Here is a 21,829-nt window from a genome sequence, read left to right as displayed (position 1 = left end):
TCCTATTTATTTCCATATACCCCGCTTGATGGCCTGGAATACTTCCTAAAGTTATCTGGAATTGTATTAACTACATTCACCTGAGCACAATCTCACAACCAAATCATCTGAATTGGTTTAATATACTCCAGCAAAAGTTATTCAGGTATTTTCTCAAATGCTAATGAATAATAATAACTATCATTTGTATGCACCATAAGGTTTGCAAAGAATTTTACAAATATTATCTCACCAATCCTCACAACAAACCTGTGAGGTAGTAACTATTATTATCCCAATCAGTCACTTCGGTTGAAGAGAAAAACAAAAATCAAATCAAATCAACTTAGGCAACCCAAGGACACACTGTGGGGATTTTATAGATTTAGCCATCAATGGGGGAACCCTTTTGGCTACTAGATAAATAAAAAGCCTGGCTAGACAAATGACTTCAAGGGCCCCACAATGAGCAGCTGACCTTAGAACTCACTATATAAGTATGGGGAAATCAAGTATTAGTATATTCTAAATATGTAGGTCTCTTCATTAAAATGTAAGTGTGTGTACATATACATATATATGTATATAATGAATATAAGACTACTAAGGAATTTTAAAGATGGATATTACCATTGAGAAAATCAAATCCAACCCCCCCCCATTTCATAGTTCTTTTAACTTGACAAGTTGATCTAAATGGAAACTCATTTTTAAACATACTTACATACATACATACATACATACATATACATATGTATATGTATACATACATACACACACACACATATGCCACCCCCCTGGTTAGGTAACAAGAAAAGGTAAATAATTAAACTAAAAGTTGTTCATCAACATTAGTAATAGCTTGCCCCTTCCATAAATCAGTCAATTAAGTTTAAGTATGCAAATTGCTGCTTTCAGAAAGTGCTCTGAGGACTCAGCCATGAGCATGTATATCAGTGACTCAATAAAGAAGTATTTCTAGAGGGAGAGATGGAAAGTGGGGAGTGGGGGTGGCAGACAACACTTGAACCTTACTCTCATCAGAATTGGCTCAAAGAGAGCATAACATACACATCAAGTTGGATATAGAAATCTATTTCACCTACAGTTAAGTAGGAGAGGAAGGGGAAAAGAGAATGGGAGGGACTAATAGAAGGGAGGGCAGGTTGGGAGAGGCAGTGGTCAGAAGATAAAGAAGTATTTCAAATCAATACCTTATCTTTAGAAATGCATCCTTGGTATACAAGGTGTTGTGCACTGGGGAACTCTGGAAGAAGTGTTCCAGTTTTTGAACTGAGTGAATATTTTCGAGTGAAACCACCCTACAATTCAGGGGGGAAAAAATAAATATATTGTTAGCATGCCTTTAGATCCCTCACAGAGAATGTGTTCAATAAATATCCATTGAATGAATGAAATAAGAAGAGAATATCTGTTATCAAGTAACTGGTTCAAAGGTTACATTTAAATAAAATAGAAATATATATGTATGTGTGTATATATATTATATATATATACATATATGTGTGTATATGAAATGTTTTTGCCCTTTTTTCTTCAAACATTCTGAAGGTAGAAGACTGGACCTGCTTTTTATCCAGGGCATCAAATATATATGTCAACAATCTGTTGCTTCTATTTATTTTGAAATACATCTATATACATTCAAAATGCAAAAATCCATGAAAATACAAAAAAAGAAAAAACTAAGATTATTAAATTTTTTTAAATCTGGCTTTAGGTTATGGCAAATAGCTTTTATTGGGTTCTCAGAACTTTCACAGTTAGCTTAATATTAAAAAATATTACCAAAGCTTCACCATGTCTTTCATTTGCAGGAGCGAGAGAGATTGAGATTATTATTTGACTGGTACAGGGGAATCCCAGGTGAGAAAAATCCTTCTACTAATGTGAGTTGGCAACTTGCCTGCCATTTATCATCTTAGAGAGGTTAAACCCAGACTCACACAGGCAGCATTTGTCAAAGGCAGGACCTGAAACCAGTCTTCCAGGTTTTGAGCCTGGATCTCTATCCACTCCACCACACTATGCCTCTGTAAAGAATACTTTATCTAGAAAGGACTTTGGACATTATGTCTTCCCATTCCCATCTCCCATGCAGCCCAGAGATGTTAAGAGACTTTTCCAAGATTATATGGTTAGTTAGTGACAGCACTGAATTCAAATTTCCTTACTCCTAGTCTAGTGTCCTAAGAACTTTTTGTTTTTTACTTCCTTAATATAATTTTCTTCCAATTTATAAAGAGACACAGACAGAGATGAGAGAGACTAAGAGTGACAAAGAGACAGAAAGACAGAGAAAGACAGACTCAGAAACAGAGTCAGAAAGAAAGAGAGAGAGAAATCTAGCTATAGACATGGATATCTAGGCATATACATATCACATCATTTTGGGTATAATCAATGAAACTGACATCTGGTTCATAACTAGTGAAAAATTATATGGGAGTGCAAAGTACATATATATACACAGAATCATAAGGAAATCACATTCAGGAAAACATAGACTGTTCTAGAATCATTATCAATGTGACCTTTGGCAAGTCACTTATTTCTGTTGGTCTCAGTTCTTTTCATTTATAAAATGAGAAGGCTGAGCTAGATGAGTGCCAAGTGGAGTGACACCACATACATTAATAGTGGGAAATTATGAATCCAACGTAGATATTAGATTCACAAAAAGCACAAACCCTAAAGATCATCTGTCTGCACTGCATTTATGTTTGATCAAGAAAACAATCCTATCAAAATTAACTCTCTGGGCATCCCATCCTACATCAGTCATAGTCCAAGTCATAATTATATCATCCAGAAATTATTTTTGGCAAGAACAATCATAGGATCGCAGATTTTAATATGAAAGAGTCCATAGAAGTCATATAGTCCTAGCACCGACCCTGGATTCAGGAGTACCTGAGTTCAAATCCAGCCTCAGACACTTAACACTTACTAGCTGTGTGACCCTGGGCAAGTCACTTAACCCCAATCGTGCCACCAAAAAAAAAAAAAGAAAGAAAGAAAAAAAAAAAGAAGTCATATAGTCCAGACCCTCTGAGGTTCAGAAACAGTAAAATCCTTGTTCATCATCGTTCAGGTAATAGAGGGCAGAATGAGAACTCAAACCCACATCCTCTAACCTTAGCTAAAGCCAGCTTGCTTTACATTGTACTACACAGCCCAAAGTTAGTAGCTTCCTATGAAAACAATTTCATTAATTCTTCCATCCCATCTTTGCACATTTGTTTTAAGACTTTTTTCTGCCATATTTATAACATTCCCATGCATCCAGACAAAAGCTTTATTATTGCATATCAATAGGTGACATTTCTACCATGCCTTATCAATACCCTCTGCTCCTTGAAGAAAGATAAGGTAGAGCCTGAATACCAGGTAGGGTAATAGCCCTAAAATGTCATAGCTTGAAAATACTTATCTCATAAAGATCAGGAAAATATTTTTGATGATTTTGTACATGTCCAATCATTTTTTTAAATCTTTCTCATAAAAAGAAAATGAAATTGATTCATTTTCAGGGGCATAAATACTTTTTTCAGCTTTCTGACACATTCTATTATCTGGAATAGTTGAGAAGAACAGAATATTCTGGTTGAACAGTGTTCTCATTATTTGAGTTGCCATAGTCACCTTAACAAATGTTAAATTTGGAAAGATTTAGAATGCACTAAAATGTGCTTAATACCAAAAACAACCATTAATGCTATTTTATCCCCTTTTTCTGATTCAGAAGGTACTTTCAGAATTTGCAATAACCTATGGTCATCAGTCTGAATATCAGTTATCAATACACTGAGAATGAATGAAAATGTCAGTTAATAGAAGTGTTTGCTTAATAGCATATCTGAAAGCAGAACAGAAAAAAAGAATAATGATAGGGACTAGATCTATGATTTCATTGGTATTAGACTTATTGGGTGAGGAAACTCCTTTCACCAGTGCAGGGTGGGTGCCTTCTCAGAAATTTACAGTCTTAGGTAGTTGCCTTGGACATTGAAAGATGAATTAACTTGCCCAGTATGTTAGAAGCAGAAATTGAACCCAAATCTTCATAGCTTCAAAACCAACTTTTCATCCACTGTGCCATGGAACAAGAAAAAGTGGGGTAGAATAGGAACTTTTGTCACTTACTAATGAAACTATTCATAGGATTCATAGGACCTTAGTTAGACCTAGAAAGAACTATAGGAGCCATCTAATTCAATCTCTTTATTTTACAGAAGAGTAAACTTAAAGCAACACAAGTCCATCCAGTGACATTCTCAAGGTCATACAATAAATAAGGATTAGACCTGAAATTCAAACCCAGATCTTTCTTACTCCACAGCTAATGCTCTTTTTATTGTACCACACTGACTCTCTGTGGCTAAATTAGATTTTTAGAAAAACATCTTTCCTCCCTAATAACCCTTTTTCTTAATAACAACATTAAGCAAGATAGGACTGGGTGAATTATTTCTAAGAAATGGTATGTCTGATTTTAATGAATAAATGGTTCTATAATTTTAAATACTTATGTGAGTAAATTACAGCTTTGTTCACAAGTGAGGAGTATTTATTCAAAATTGGCAGAGAAGAAAACCAATTTTTAAAAAACCTAAAAATATAGTTTGAGTGAGGGAAGAGGAAGCAAATGGGAGAGATCACTTGGGGACATTCCCACAATAAGGTTAGAAGGTAGACAAAGTTTTCTCAATGTAATAATGAGAAAAACCTAAAGTGTGCAATGCTAAAAGGAAATCAGAGCTGAGAAGCAAGAAATGTGAGTTTCTAAAAGGACCAGAAAGCTGTAGTTCTTTTGTTTTCTATATAAGGAGGTACCAAGTCATTGATTAGAGAGGTGCCTCCTTGCTTACCTAGTGAAGTGACATTTGGACTGTTGTGCTGAGCCTTAAGCATCTCATTACCAAAAGTTGTAAGGAAAGAAAAAACAGAATGAGCCTAGAGAAGAGAAACAAATATGATTAGAGAGAGGGAGGGGCTGATTTATGAGGGAAGATTAAAGGAGTTAAATCTATATAGCTCAACTAAGTGATGACTAAGAGAGAATGTGATAACAGTCTACAAATATTTGACAAGCATGCTGAGGAGGGGGGATGCACTATTTGGCTTGATGTAGAGTTGTTAAGCTGACCATGAAAGGATCGAGTTAAAGAGAGGAAAATTCAGAGGGAAAATCTGACTCTGAAAAGGCTAAAATCACAGGGTTTTGCCAGAACCAAATGACAGCTGCATTATTTGGACTATTTAAAATAAATCTGAGCCAAGAGCTAGACAATATCCTGTTTATGGGCAACCTTGTGCTGGCTGTGGAGTGATCTATCTTTTTTTTTAAGCTTCAGTTTCTGCATTGATCCTAGAGATTTTTTTCTTACAGTTCCATTTTTATCCACTACATTGTATTGACCTCAATTATATTTTGTCCACTTGTAATTTTGCTTATTCTACTTTTTATTCTTGTATTTTATTATGAAGAGATAAAATTATGGGGAGGTAATATCTTATTTTCTGATGGCCTGTTTTCAATGAACTTGAATTTTTTCAGTTTGGCCAATGTTTTATGAGGTTTCAAATATTTTATGTCAAACAAAACCCTTCAAAGGGAATTACTATGCTTTCCCCCCTACTATTTTCTAAATTTCTAAGAAAGAAAGTGATATTTTTACACTGTATTTTCGGGTAGCCTCTTTGGAAAGTTTTAATTATCATGGTCACTGTCTCAATGTCCTCATCTATAAAATGGTGAAACTCTCCCTCCACAAAGAAGTATTGTGTATAAGATGCTATATTAATTCATTTAGCAGGAGCAGTAGTAGTTGTAGCAGCAGCAGCAGCTATTGTTTCATCCATAGAATCCTTCACAACAGTCAACCCAGAGCAGTGGATATACAGTGAAGCCAAAAAGTCAGAAAGACCTAGGTTTAAGTCCTGCTTGTGACACACACTGGCTATGGGATTATAGGCAAATCCCTTGACTTCTTAGTAACACCACCACCACCACCCCAGCTATTCTCTAAGACCACAAAGCTGTAGAGCAATAGCAGAGGGAGTTTCCTCACCAAGAATTCCCTAAAAAATAAAAACTCAGGTCCAGGGGAAAAGAAAATCCTTCATGAGAGATTTATTTAAGATGTTTTCATAGATCGAAATCTCGTTATATATGAAATTTGTCTTGACCAAAATCAAAGGACTAAAAATCTCAAAAATGAAAGCTTGGCTTAGTATCTTCACTTATAAAAATGAAACTTTGCATTTAACAGCCATTATATTGCTAGCAAAGTTGATCATCTTTAGAAGGCTTTTTAATAGTTTAAGGAAATTCTTTGATTATGCACCATTTGCTCTGTTTCTAATCAAAAACTATATCCCATATCCTGGAGTACAAGCTAATAATGAGAATTAGCTAATTTTTCCCCAAAATCAAGAGGATGTGGAGAAAAAGGTTCTACATAACCCTTAGGTACATACTTTAGCAGTCAATACTTCTCTCCTAGTCACTTAAGGGAAGAAAGAAGACGAACATTTCAATCCTTGCTTTTCCAAAGTACATAAAAGAGTTAATGAAGCCTGGTGACATCCAGGACTAACCTCAATATGAATTCTAGTAATGTTGAACTTGATAACACCACAAGCTCCTTTCAAATTAGCCTTAATGATCCTAGTACTGTTAAGTCTCAAAGCCAAAATATCAAAAAAAAGACCATTTGGGGAATTCCTTTGTTTATTCATTTTGAAGCAAAGTCCCTAGTGTTAAGAATTCCCCAAATATGCCATGAACTCAGTCTGGTAAGGGGACCTCTCACTGTTCGAGAGAGAAGCATAAAGAGGTGAACAATCTCCAAATGGAAGCAGATGATATGTTTTTATTCAAAGGAGACAGTACATGTAGGAGCACTTGGTAAATCATAAAAAATTTATGCAAACATAATTTGTTAATCCCTTGCCTTTATCCCCACATATTGAGTACCCTGTAGAATACATGTTTAGCATAGCCATTTCCTCCATCACTTTCCCCACTGAAAACCAAATCTGATCTTAAATTCTGTTACATTTAATAAATACATATTATCTAGTACATGTGGAACACTGAGCTTGGCACAAGGAGGACATAGGAAGATTAAATTAGACAAAGTCTTTGGACTCTTAGAGCTGAAAACAATATTTGGGTAGTCCAAAACTGTGGTTTCATTGGTGCAGGAAGCTTCCACAGGGGAAAACTTTTCCATGGATGTACCTTAATAATCAGCCATATCAGGCAACCGGTGGCACACTGAGCCTGGAGTCAGGAATTTGAATCCAGGACTTCCTGACTCCAAAGCTGTACATGCCATCCACCATAACATTCTGCCCCTTACAGAGTATCAGAGGGGTCTTAATGAACAATTTTATTTTTCATTAGACACACAAGGAATGGTTAATATTGAATTGCCCTCTACTATTAATCTCACTCTCACTAAACATAGATAAAGCACTAAAGAAATTATTTAAATTTAAATTCTGAATTGACACAAACATCAAGCTGCTGAAACACCATATTGAGCGATTTCTTTCCAGTTTAACAATTGTTTATCAACACACAAAGACTTTATTTCATTGATAAAGAGGGGGCAATCTAGGGAGTTTTATTATGTAATTACCCATTAAATGTATTTTTTAAAAGCTTCAGTGAAAAGAAATTGGCTCCTTTCAGGGAGTTAGGGGTTCGTTTCATTTGATTTGATTTTTCCAGAACACAGACTGGCATCATTTTACTGTCCTAATGGGGTTTCATGATTCTCAGTTCTAGATTGGTTCATGGACCACATTGCCACCCACTCCTAGTTCTACAGCACCTGTTTCTAATGGCTCTTTAACCTCAGGATAATGAGAGCATTATTATCTGCCTAATTAGCCATGCAGTCTCTAATGGCAGATTAACTGGTTTAGATAAAGATAGTTTGCTGATATGTTGTTCCGCAGGAAAAATACTAACTGAAGAAAAGTGGTACAGCATACCAGAGATAAGTAACATTGGTGGTTTTCAGTAATTACCCTTTCAGATTTCAGGTTTTATTTAGATTGACATATTATGAGCGCAACTTATATTCAACACTGTTGCTTCAAGGCTTTTACTTTATTTAAGTGGAAGTACACAGAGGCATTGTTTAAAAATCTTTAAGTATTTGATCTAAGACAGGGATCTTAACCTTTTCTGTGTCATGGACCCCTTTGGCAGCCAGATGAAACTCATGGATCCTTACCCCTTTGCAGAATCATGGTGTGGTTTTTGTTTGTTTGTTTTTTAATAATTGATGGAAAGGAAACATACATTTTGAGGTAGTGAAAATCAAAATTTAATTTTTTTTCCCATTCAATTTCATGGATCCTTGGAAATCTATCCACAAAGCCCTTGGTGTATCCCAAGTTAAGAAGCCCTGATCTAAGGTACAGATAATTAGACAATTATCTCTTCAGGAGGTTGTATGATTGAGCCACGTCACAAAACAAAATTTGCCCACATAGTAGAAATTTAGATAGTCTCTTGTCTAAGACATGGAGGAGTTTCGAGGTTCTAAAATATTCTACTATATGTTGTTCAGCAACTAAGTTTTGTTACAGAAAATATATGAAATACTTTAAAAAGAAACAATGCTTACCTCATTCTTCAGTTTGCTTCCAGAAAACCTTAAAAAAAATCAATACATTTTCCATTAGTTCCAGAAGAACATTACAGTTCTAGCATTAGGAAAAGAAATATTCACGGGGCCTATTAAAAGAGTGACTTCATATCACACCTGGGGAAATGTACATGCTCATGCAGAAGTAGCTTTTTAAATATCTCCCCCAAGGATACCAAGCTCTTTCCTTAACTTACTCAAAGCTCAAGGAGAAACTTGGGGAAAAGTAAAATGAGATGAAATTAACAGAAGTTGCATAAGGATTCAGGTATATATACCCCATCTTAGGGGGCAGCTAGGTGGCACAGTAGATAAAGCACCAGCCCTGGATTCAAGAGGACCTGAGTTCAAATCCAAACTCAGACACTTGACACTAGTTGTGTGACCCTGGGCAAGTCACTAAACCCTCATTGCCCTGGAAAAAAAAAAAAGAAATCCCATTTGAAACTTTTCACATAGGCCCAAGTAGTTTCTAGAAACAAACAAATTTGACTATCTGTCAAATGGTAATACACAAATATTAACATGTTACATATTAAAGTTCAGCTCAAACTCTGCTTCTTTTCTGCCCCTCCCCCAGCTGCTAATGCTTCCCACAAAATTAGGAATGGAGGATAGGAACAAGAATTTATTAAATACCTATTATGTACCAGGCACTGTGCTAAGCATTTTACAAATATTATTATCTCATGTGATCTTCACAAAAACCCTGTATGGCAGGTGCTTTTATTTATTCTCATTTTATAGTTATGGAAACTGAGGCAGAGATTTGCCCAGGGTCACATAGCTATTAATTGATTGAGGTTATATTTGAACTCAGGTCTTTACAACTGCTGGGTCTAACACTATATCCACTGTACCACCTAGCTATCTTGTATTACCTTATATTTACATAATATATATATACATATATATATACATATGTGTGTGTGTGTGTGTGTGTATAATGTAGTATATACTTGTAGTACATATATTGACTGTGGATAGAATGGACCCTCCCAGAGGGCAGGGAGTGTTTTATTCATTGCGTTTGCACAGGGTCTAACACATAGTAAGTGTTTAATAAATGTTTATCAATTTATTTATAGTGCATAAAACATTAAAAATGAACAAATGGGCACAAGAAGCAATAACAAAATCAAAAGTTCATTTTCATGGCCTAGTCTTACTTACTTTCATTTTCATCATTTTTTGCATTGTTAATAATAATACCATTGCACCTTCTCTCTCTTAAGCTAAAAGGGCTTTCATATATGTATTACAGGTGTTTTATTGTTCAACTAATCAGTAAGCATTTATTAAGCACCTACTATGTACCAAGAACCATGTTAGATCTGGGGATCCAAAGACAAAGAATGAAACAACCTCAACTCTCCAGCAGCTTATAATGATCCTCATGATGTCCCCAAGAAAGATATATATTTTCACCATTTAAAAAATAGAGACAAAAATAGCACAAAGGGTGATGACCAACTATAGTCACTAGCAGAGACCAGTTCTCATAATTTCTAGTCTAAGACCCTTTTCACAAGACTGTGCTACATCCATTGTGTCCATCCCTGTCTCTGTGGTAACTAGACACTATGAAACCATTTACTTTAAAGCAGCTCCTAGGAGTCATAAATTATTTATATGTTTTCACTTAGCCGCTTCTAATATAAGGTCTTACTCTTTTTTTTCTTTCTTTCTTTCTTTTTTTTTTTTTTTAGTGGGGCAATGAGTGTTAAGTGACTTGCCCAGGGTCACACAGCTAGTAAATGTCAAGTGTCCGAGGCCGGATTTGAACTCAGGTCCTCCTGAATCCAGGGCCAGTGCTTTATGCTGCCACCTAGCTGCCCCCTACTCTTTTTAATATATCAATTAGTTAACTGAAAAAGAATTGAACAAGAGATTTGATTTTTTTAGGGTTTTCTTCTAAAAAGAGTCAAACTCACTCCTTGAAAGTTGTGGTATAACACAATCCCAAATACAGATATCACCTTACACATTCATGAACTATGCGATATACACTGGACAAATCAGGCTACTTCTCACAGCCTCAGTTTCCTTATCTACAAAATGAGGATACTTATACTTTCCTCATAAGGTTATTATAAAATAAAGATAGGGACTGGACCTCAGGAACTACAACAATGGAACTACTGATGAGGAAAGTCCCTTTACCAATCCCAGTGGGTATCAATTTCTGAATTGTAGAATTTGACAGAATTGCCTAGGGAGGTTACTAAGAGGTTGATTGTCTAGGGTCACACAACTCTCCCAAATAGGACTTAAACCCAGGTCTTCCTAGCTTTGAAAATGGTTCTCTGTTCACTATAACATGCTGCTGCTTACCTCATGCTGTTATAAGGTAAGTGCTTTGAAAACCTTAAGGAGCTATAGACAAATTCAAGTTTACTCATTCAGGGGGCAGCTAGGTGTCTCAGTGGATAAAGCACCGGCCCTGGACTCAGAAGGACCTGAATTCAAATCTGGCCACAGACACGTGACACTTACTAGTTGTGCGACCCTGGGCAAGTCACTTAACCCTCATTGCCCCACCCCCCAAAAAATTGGGCAGCTCAGGATATGATGAAAACCAAAAAAAATTTTTTTCAAAATAAAAATGTCCATTTGATTATTTCCCTCCCCTAGAATTCCCAAAACACATTTATTTAGCCCTAGAACTGTGATAAGCTAGCACTAAGTTCTGGCTACATGTCCAACACATACATATGATAATGAGAGGCAACACAGCATAACAGACTGGGGAGTCTTGGAGTCAAGAAGTCTTCAGTTTAAGTTGTTCCTTGTTTACATACATATTGTCTGTGTGACCATTTGCCTCTCAGTAACTCAAGCATTTCTCTAAGTATCAAAGCTGGGAAATTGTTGTTGATCTACATGGGTCAAAGGGAGCTGCACACACTAATGAGATCACAAGTCTGAACCCTCTCTCAAACAACAAGATGAAAAAGAATTTTATAAATTATTAGTATTTGTTATGTTCCAGACACTGTGCTAGTTGCTAGGGTACAAAGATGAAGAATAAAACAATCTTTACTCTCAATGGGTTTGGCTGATTCATAGAGCCCAGGAGGGAGAGTAATGGCCAATGAGACTAGAAAGAAAAGTTGTAGCCAGCTTATGGAAAGCTTTAGCTATCCTTTAGGCAAATATAATTTCTCCTCTTATTTATCACTGATATCTTCCAAATAAAAGGAACCAGACTAGCCAGCAAACATTGATTTGAATTGAATCCTGTTACCCCTCCTCCTTTTTTTTTCATCTTTCTGAGAACCAGTTAGTTTCTAAATACTTTCATCTTTTTAAGTGCCAAGGAGAGGGAACTTGACAAGCACAAAGGTCTACATAAAATCGGAAATCTCGCCTGAGTTTTACAAGAAAACAAATTCAGTGAGTATAGATGGATAAAGAAGCATATCCAGCAGGTATCGTTGCTCATTTGGAGAAAGATGAAAGCAAGCTGAAAGTGTCGCTGAACCATACATACCTTGTCAGACCCTTGCCAGAGTAGACAGAGTGGTAATATGCACTACTCTCTTTGATACCAATCCCATAATAGTGATACCTGGTGTGGAAGGGAAAAGAAGTAACAATGAGTTCAGCAACAACTTGCAAAAGACCAAGAGAAGGAAACTCAATACAAAAAATGTTTACCATATTTCCAGGTTTTCCTGTCATCATTTCATTAATTAGCATCTCAATGTGCTAGATTCTTCCTTTAAAGGAATATGGAATCATAGGTCTAGAGCTGAAAGAGACATCAGAGAGCAATCCGCTCATCTTACAGATGAGGGAATTGAGGTCTAGGGAGATTGTGGCTTTCCCAAGATCACAGAGGTTAAGTGTGGAGCACATTCTACTTCTATCCACACTTTTGTTGCACACCTGACAGCAAAGGGAGGGGGGAAAGGAAGGAAAGAAGAGAGGGAGGAAGGAAGGAAGGAAGGAAGGAAGGAAGGAAGGAAGGAAGGAAGGAAGGAAGGAAGGAAGGAAGGAAGGAAGGAAGGAAGGAAGGAAGGAAGGAAGGAAGGAAGGAAGGAGGGAGAGTGGGAAGAAGGAAAAGATAGGGAAGAGGAGAGATAGGGGGATGGAGGGAGGGAAGGAAGAGAGAGAAGGAGGCGGGAAGAGAGTGAGAAGTCTTAGGTTCCTGGATGAAAAGTTTTATAACATAAATACTTATTGTAAATGTACACAATGTGGCTAATTGCAAATTGCTTCATTCCAGAATATATGAAATTGGGGCAGCTAGGTGGTGCAGTGGATAAAGCACTGGCCCTGGATTAAGGAGGACCTGAGTTCAAATCCAACCTCAGGCACTTGACACTTACTAGCTGTGTAACCCTAGGCAAGTCACTTAACCCCTATTGCCCCACAAAAAAGTATATATGAAATTAAAGAAAAATGGTATCTATAGGAGGGAAGAAAAAATGATTTGGGAAAACACTGACATTTCAGGAGGGTAGATGTCAACTGGGTTGGGCAATAAAAGCTCTTAGTTTTAAATGAGGAAATAAGGACAAGCTTATTTTGCTGTAAAGCTTAACTCAATTTTTTGTAGAACAGTGAAAGAGACTTCTTTCTGTGCTGTAAACTGTTGAAAATTAACAACAGCAGATAATTAGAGAAGTGGCCATCCAAAAAAGTGTGATGCTTTTTGGAACAAAAGCATCAGATAGATAATGAGTGACTGGATAGGTGAATCATCATAGCCATGCCCTCATTAATCTCTTCTCACTTTTGGCCACACCTAATGACATCTACACATACAAATAAGTATGGGACCTATAACAAACTGCCTAGAGATACCAAATTATAGGCATCCACAATCTCAAAATGTGTGACTCTTTTCCAAGCTTAAAATTCTTAGCTTCTATATCACTCCTAGAGTTATGAAAATGAGTTCTTCCATTCCTAATGTAAATTTCACACATGAACAATAAAAGCAGCAATCTGTGTCACCATGACCTTTTAATAACATCAATGTTATTTCCTTCTCCAGAAAATGATAACTATAATGACTTGCATTTGCACAGTATGTTTCATCCTGCAAGTTCCAAAAGTCCTTTACTAGTTGAATAAATGCATCAAAATCACAGTGCTCATCCCTTCCACCAGAAAAGTTAGAATAGGTTTTGTTCACAGCATTGATAAAGGTGACCACATCAGAATAGACAATGCCATCATTTACGTCCATGCTCAGTACTCACCAAGGAAACATAGATTTGGTTCAATTCAAACCATTAAATTAGGATGGAGAAGAAAAAAAGGGAAATCAGGATGATTGATGATCAACTGTGGACCAATAAAATCCCTATAATTCATTCCAAATCACAAGTTTAGGAAACTTTCCCTAATACACACAAAGTACAGATAAGCATGTCCTTGAACCAAGAAGTTATAAAAATGCTAATCCTAAAATTCATGAGATACCAGGTGATCTCCTATATGGAAATTCGTTATCTATACTCTCGTAAAGTTTTCTGTAAAGAATAATTCATATCTAATCTGGAAAAAAAATGATTCGTAGGTCACCTATTTTTGTACATAAAGGAGCGGTGTGTTCAAACATCAGAATAAAATGTAAACATTGTATTATTTTGTATTACTCATAAAGAGTTATTTTGAATTATAGAATTTTACATGGGGAACCTTTTAATTCAGTTAGTCTAATTTAAGAATAAGGAAACTGAGGTCTATAAGGATCAGGTGACTTGATCAAGGTCACACACAAACTATTAAGTGACAAAACTATGGGTTAAGTGATCTGAATCCCAAACCTAATGCTTTTCTCACTATACCATACTGCCTTACTAAATTTGCTGAATTCCTACTCAAATTCATCCTAGTAAAAATGTTTTCAGATTATGAAATTATGAAAAACTGAGGGGAATAAAAAAACAGGATTAATACAACAAATGGCTAAATTTTAAAAATAAACATTGTGAAATTCAAGAGAAAGCCAAAGTATTTTTGCCTCCATTATCTTGACCTTGATATAAACAACCACTGGAAAAGATGACTTCTGCAAATAGAAAAATAGGAGAGGCTCAGACTTGTTCCATGTTTATAGAAAGAAGACTTTTATTTTTAAAAAATGAAGGCTTGTTTTAAAATGGCAAGGATATAGAGAAGGAAAACTGAGAAATGTGAGAGACATCAAACTTATGAAAACTCCAAACTTTTGGACAAATTGTTTATCGATAACAGAAAATATTAAGGAAAGGAATTGGCATAATTAAATCATGAAAATCTTGCAGAAAGAAGTTGTATTAATAGATATGAATAAGAGAAAAGCTAGAGAATGTAAACAAATTGGCAGATTTTATAACAATAACAACCTGCTCATATGTAGCATTCGACAGTCACAAAGTGCTTTGCAGAGATTTTTTTTTCCAGTAGCCATTATTATCAGAAAAACTAATTAGTGAAAATATATTAATTTTCCTTTTTGTGAATTAAAAATCATGCACCAGGAGCATAGTGCTATATCTGAGCAGGAAAAAAATAGACTAAATAGCAAATAAAAATAGAATTTACATTCCAACTAACTTCAAGTTCTTTGCAGATTCCTCAGTGTACTATATTGGTATATGTATACATGAGACATTAATAGATATATCCTGAAGAAAATGAATTTTAAGTTATTCCCAGCAAGTGAATATTTTCCTTTGCTTGTGATTGTTTTGTACTCTCTTTGTTTTTCACCCCTTATCCCTAATCTTTGTTTTTATTTTTCAATCATTTAGGTCCATTTTTATTTCTGTAAACTACTGTTTGTAATTATATTTATATGGTTCTTTTATGTGTCTTGGAAAGTAGAGTTCCAAGTATTTTATACATTCTGTAGTTATTTTAACTGGAACCTCTCTTTCTATCTCTTCTTTCTGGATTTTATTGGTATTATATAGAAATATTAATATTTGTGTTGATTTATTTTATATCCTATAAGTTTGCTGAAGTTCTTCATTTTCATGTAATTTTTAATTGACCAATATTCTTTAAGTATACCCTCCTTTCATCTGGAAAAAAGTGGTAATTTTATTTTTTCTTTACCAATGGTTATTCAAATTTCCTTTTCTTGTCTTATTGCTTTGTGAAACATTTCTAACATTATGTCAAGAACTGGGAACAGAAGACATCTTTGTTTCACCCTTTAATTTACTGGAAAAGTTTCTATTGCATAGAATGGTAGCTATTGACTTTAGATACGTAATAATTTATCAAGATAAGGAAAGTTTGATTTATTCCTACATTTTGTAGTGCATTGTTTTGTTTTGTTTTTAACAGAAATAGGTGTTGTATTTTGTCCTAGGTTTTTTTTTTCTGCAGCTGTTAATATATGCTTTTGTTCATTTGTTATTAATATGGTTAAGTTTATAGTTTTCCTTATATTGAGTCAACATTGCATTCATAGTATAACTCCAACCTGGTCATAGTGTGTAATCTCCATGTTATGTTGTTTCATCCACTTTGCTAACATTTTATTAAAATGCTTGCACCAATGTTCATTTTGGAAATTGGTCTATAGTTTTCTTTTTCTGTTTTGATTCTCCCTGGTTGATCAAGACCATATCTTTGTCATAAAAGGAATTTTTTAAGATTCCAATTAAGTATGTTTTTAATCCCCAAAATTTTAAAAGTTAACAAAATTCAAAACAAAAACACTGAACTAATAAAACTAGGAACTTAAAATAGACAAATCATTAATTTGATTAAAAAATTGAAAGAGGAAATTCAAAATACCAGGATCCAAAATTAAAAGAATTCACAACAAATAAAGAAGAAATAGAAAATATTATTAGAAACTATTTCCCCAACTATACAGGAATAAAACTGACAACATAAATGAAATGAGCATTTATAAAAATATAAAATATCCATGTTAACAAAACAAGAAATAGATCATTAAAACAATCTAATATTGAAGGAATAAACACAATGAGACATAACTGAACTTCTGAATAAAAAACTCCAGGACCAGATGGAATTCTGTCAAGTGAATTCTGTCAAACATTTGAAGAACAACTAACTCCAATATTATATAAATTATTCACAATAAAAGCAAATGAAGAGACCCTTATAAATTCCTCCTATGATACAAATGTAATTCTTATTTAGTTATAGAATCGAGTTTAGTTATAAGTAACAAGGTAATATGGTCAATCAAACACCTTGAGAGGCCTGACAAACCATGTCTGGAACATTACATTCTGAATTCTATTTTTGTTTTGGTCTACTTTTCTATTTCATTCTGCCACAGAAGGCAGGGAGAGAATTCCTCTAAAAGTAAACATTTTCAGCACTTCTCACAGTCAACTCAAATAATCACAATTAAGGTTTTATTGCTGAGAAAATATGATATTAAATCATATTTTCAAATTGTTAACTCTTTACTCATTTTACAGGTGTATTTAAAAGTAAAAAAAATATATACTTTCTCAATCCAGAAGCTTCATGAGATGCTGAAAAAAAGTATGTTGGCAGCTAATTTTATCTTGATGGGAGACACCTTTCTTTTTGTCTTAATCCAAACCTATGATCCCATTGGTGTGGGAAGTCCCTTTCCTTCATGTAGATTGGCAATTTATCTGTAATATCATATCAGAATGCTGACTAGGAAACTGGGAGGTTAGGGAACTTGCTCAGGGCCATGCAGAGACATGGCCTGAACACTGATCTTATTGGTTCAAGGGATGGTTCTCAGTCCACTGAAATACAGTTGTCTCTCTTCTTGTCAATGCAACTAAATATTGCAAGGCTCCCTGAGGGCAGGGACTGTATCTTAGTTATCACTGTATCCCTCTAGGAGTCTAGCCCCATACTTAAGACCAGGAACTTAAAGTGTTTTTTATTGAATTCAATTGAATTCAGTTGTTGGGGCTGAGTCCAGCTAAAGATAATCTTAGAGACTTCCACATCTACATCATCATCTGAATAAAATGCACCCTGATTCTTTTCCTTAAAAAAACAAACAAAAAAAACCCCAAGCTCTCTTGTAAAGTAGAAGGACTCTCCAAGGATCTCATGCTTCATTTGAAGATTAAACTGTCTTCTTAAGAGTGACATTACCCATACAGAGTATGGATCACTTCAACTGTATCTATCAATCACGAAAACTAAAAATTGATCTGTGTGGATCGAATTTGAGTTCTGTGCTTTTGCACAGAAACATACCCCAAATCAGACACCTTGAATAAAGTGCAACTGAGATATTATCATTTAGGTTTAGAGACTGTTAACAGAAATGCAAGTTTTTTCATCAATCTATACATAAACTTAGATTATTCTATTCAGACTCTTTTTAGGAAGTAGTAAAAATGTAAATTGGCCTTCAAGATATTGTGTTGATCTTCTTTGGAAGATCTGTGGAAGAAACTGGACCAGAAGAATGGATGGGTTGGTATCTGCAAGATTTGGAGGGAGTCTGAATGTCAACGAGATGTCACAGTCTTTGAAGTACAGAAGTAGTCACGAGAAAACATTCTCTTCTTATGAGAGCCACAAGTAATGTGGAAAGATGATTCCATAGCAATTATTATTTATTGCATGCTAATAAAGGTGCCAAATTGATTTTCATGTAATGAGTTGGTGCTTATCAAAACCGGAAGTAGAACTTGCCTCCCTACTGAAAACCAATAAATTTCTTTTCTAGCTCATTACTCTAGGCCCATGTTATATCCTGCATGTACAATTAAAAATACAACTCTTCTGAGTAAAGATTACCAAGTCTGAGAATGCTTTCATCCTGTATTACCAGATTTTATTTCTAAAAAGAGAGATGATAAATGCCTCTAAAGTTCTGGAATTAATCAGAGGCAGCTGGATTTTGCAAAGGTTGTCTGCCTCAGATAGGATAAATAAGACTTAGATTAGCTTAGATTGTCTAAATCATTGGTCTTATATTCACAGTGTTGGAGCAGGAAGGGAAACAGAAAACAGCAAGTTCAACCCCTTCATTTTTTAGAGAGGGGAAACCAAGGCCCAGATTGGTAAAGGATTTGGCTAGATTTGGACTAAAGCAAGGAATGGGCTCCAGTCCAGTGCTTTTTCCCACTATGCTGACACCTCATTAAACAAAAAGGGCCCCCATTTCATCATAAAAAGTGAAGACAGGATACTTTTTTCCTATACTTTAGGTAAAGCAGGATAAGAATGAGACATTGTGAATGACTGAATTTTTTTAAAGCTTTAAAACACAAGGATTTTTTGAGAAAGATAAATAAATTATTGAACCCAGATTTTGCTCTTGTTTATTAAGAAAATATTTTAGGTGCCTGATAGTTCTTTTTCATTTTCTCTTGAATTTGGAAGTGCCTTTCTAATCATTACATAGGTTTCCTGTAACATATGTTCACACAGAGTTAGTGGCCCAGATTTCTGTTTGCATTATACAAATGATAACTGATAAGGAAATGATGAGATTACACTGTTCGAGCGACTTGCAATAACTTGTTATGATAAGGCCAGCTGCCATATCAGTTTTATTAACCCACTAAATCACTGCTAATAAATAAGATAATAGCATTTATCCATTGTGTCAGAAAGTTAGATCATGCCTGACCAAAGTGAAAAAAAATTAAAATATAACAATATCTATGGTCTGTCTATAATCTGTAGAATGGGTCCAAAATTTGCTGACTAGAGTATTTTCAAGGCAAGGAAGCAAGAATAGAGCTGCACCTACAGTTTTGTTGGGTATTTGCCAATTCTATTTAATTCAATTCAACAAATACTTATAAAGTACTAATATGTGTGAGGTACTTTGCTAGGTGATAAGATACAAAGACAAAAATATTAAAATTCTTGGTCTCAAGGAATTTATACTCTGCTTCTGAGAAGAGATGGAATATAGTAGCGATACAATAGATAAAGGTGGGGGTGGGAGGTGGGGGGTGGGTTGTGTGTAGTTGGAGAAATGGGGATGATAAAGAATAGATCCAAAGCAATCTATGAAAATTTTAATAGAGATAACACTTTCAGTTTACAGAATCAGGGGAAAATCCACCATTTTCAATGATCTCATTATTGTGTCACTATCACCATATGAGTTGCATAGTATGGTGGAGGAGGATACTTAAGTTCTCTGAATTTCATCAGTAAAATGACTAGGGTGAACTAGATGACTCTGAGGTCCCTTCTAGCTCTAAATATATGATGTAATCAGTCAATACACACTTATTAAGCATCTACTATGTACCAGGCAGGCACTCTGCTAAGCACTGAGGATACAAAAAGAGGCAAAAGACAGTCCTCACCCTCAAGGAGCTCACAATCTATTTGGGGAGACAACAAACAAACATATATACAAACAAGCTATGTTCAGAATAAATAGGAAATAATTAACAAGAGGGAAGGCACTAGAATTAAGAGAAGTTGGGAAAGGCTTCCTGTACAGGATGAGGTTTTAGTTGGGACTTAAAGGAAGCCAGAGAAACCAATAGGTAGAGTTGGGGAGGGAAAGTATTCCAGGAATGGAGGACAACCAGAGAAAACAAGATTAAAAACTTTCTTCCCCAAAATAATTTGTGATTCATAAATGCCCTAATGCTTCACCTCACTGGGGAAATTGGAAGCATATGGAGATATCTAGCTGCAGTTGAGAGCTCTATACTCCACCTCTACTGAGTTTAATTTCTATATTCCCTTTTACTATATGGGTTGCTATTAATGCAAGACCCCTAAATATATTCCTGGTGTAAAAGGTGATAAAAACATTATGAGTTGACATTTGGCCAAAGTAGCTATAATACATCTATGTCAGATACAATCCTCTATGAAGATCCCCTGAGCAGAGAGAATTTGACCACATGCCCAGTAGTAAATGTACCTGACAATGTACAACAGATAGGCCCTGGAACCATAATTTCATTGGTTTAAGGACGGTTAAATGAGATTCTGATTCTGTTCAAATACTGATTCAGATTAACACATTCTCTGCATTTTATAGCCTTAGACGGTTGCTTAAAGCAGGGCTTCTTAAACTTTTTCCACTAGCAACCCCTTTTCACCTGAGAAATTTTTACATGACCCCAGGTATATAGGTATATAAAACAGGCATACATAACCTTTTATGGTTACCAAATTTTTTGTGACTCCCACATTTAGTTTAAGAAGCTTTGACTTAAAGCATTGAGAGACTAAGTCATTTGGCCAGGGTCATACAATCAATATGTGTTAAAGGTGGAACTGAAACTCAGATATTCCTGATTCTGAGGCTAACTCACTAGAAAACTTGTCAGGTTGTCTCACTAGAAGATTAAATTATCATCAATAAATCAAAAGCAATGAACTCTTCCCTGCCATGCTTTGTACTACATTCCACTAATTTAACTCGTTTTTTACTGAGTTTTTGGAATTGAATTAATTCACACTTTTTAAAACATAATAAGATTGCAAGCCTCTTTGTATCACAGAATGCATTTTAGACTTCCTTATATCCTTCCTGACTAACACATATTAGGTGGCTCAATAAATATTTTACTGGTTTTGATTGGTTACTATTATTAATTTGCCCATCATAATCATTATAAAATGCTATGCAGAACAAAATAAGTATGTGACTTTTCCATGGAAGCTAATATGAGAACCAAAAGGGAACACCAAAATAAATCCATTTATATTAGTTACTTAATTAGTTTCACATACAATCAATCATTCAATCAATAAACAAACATTTATTAAATACCTACTATATGCTAGGCACTATGCTAAAAATCGGGGTTACAAAAAGAGGCAAAAGACAGTCCCTGCTCTCAAGGAGTTTAAAATGTAACAGGGGGAGACAATAACAAACTAAAGCTGACTTCCATCATTGTCTTTACATTAATTTTTTAATCTGATGCCCTACTGTGACATGGAGTGACTAAGTGAACTTTTGTGTCAAACTAAAAAGGCAAAATATAAATTTCTTGGACCTCTACAATATGGTTATTTATTACATTTCCTCTCTTATTTCATATTATTTCCATTCCTACACTCAATATCCTATTTCCCATTTCTGTACACAAGCCATCCTCTATACCTGGAATATATTCTATTGTCATCTATTCTCAAAAGTTTTACCTCTTTTAAAGGACTCCATTCAGGGGCCATCGTGTCCATGATATCTTTCCTAATCCATCTCACCCCTGCTGCTAATGTTCTTTCTTTTT

The 21,829-nt window shown here is 35.1% G+C and overlaps 1 protein-coding gene across 1 annotated transcript in view; it reads right to left on the bottom strand.

Moving 5' to 3' along the window:
• The window catches only part of RFX6 (regulatory factor X6), a 65,808-nt gene that overhangs the window by 29,326 nt on the left and 14,653 nt on the right, over positions 1-21,829 (bottom strand). Inside the window, exons 5-7 of the mRNA XM_043963154.1 lie at positions 12,166-12,243; positions 8,652-8,679; positions 1,194-1,301 (exon numbers count right to left, since the gene is read on the bottom strand). Coding sequence (XP_043819089.1) covers positions 1,194-1,301; positions 8,652-8,679; positions 12,166-12,243 — 214 coding nt within the window. The remainder of the gene's footprint in view (positions 1-1,193; positions 1,302-8,651; positions 8,680-12,165; positions 12,244-21,829) is intronic.

Source organism: Dromiciops gliroides, chromosome 4, assembly GCF_019393635.1.
Source record: "Dromiciops gliroides isolate mDroGli1 chromosome 4, mDroGli1.pri, whole genome shotgun sequence".
Taxonomy (NCBI): Eukaryota; Metazoa; Chordata; class Mammalia; order Microbiotheria; family Microbiotheriidae; genus Dromiciops; species Dromiciops gliroides.
The sequence above is the reverse complement of the archived record's forward strand: the minus strand, read 5'-3'. Positions and strand labels throughout refer to the sequence as shown.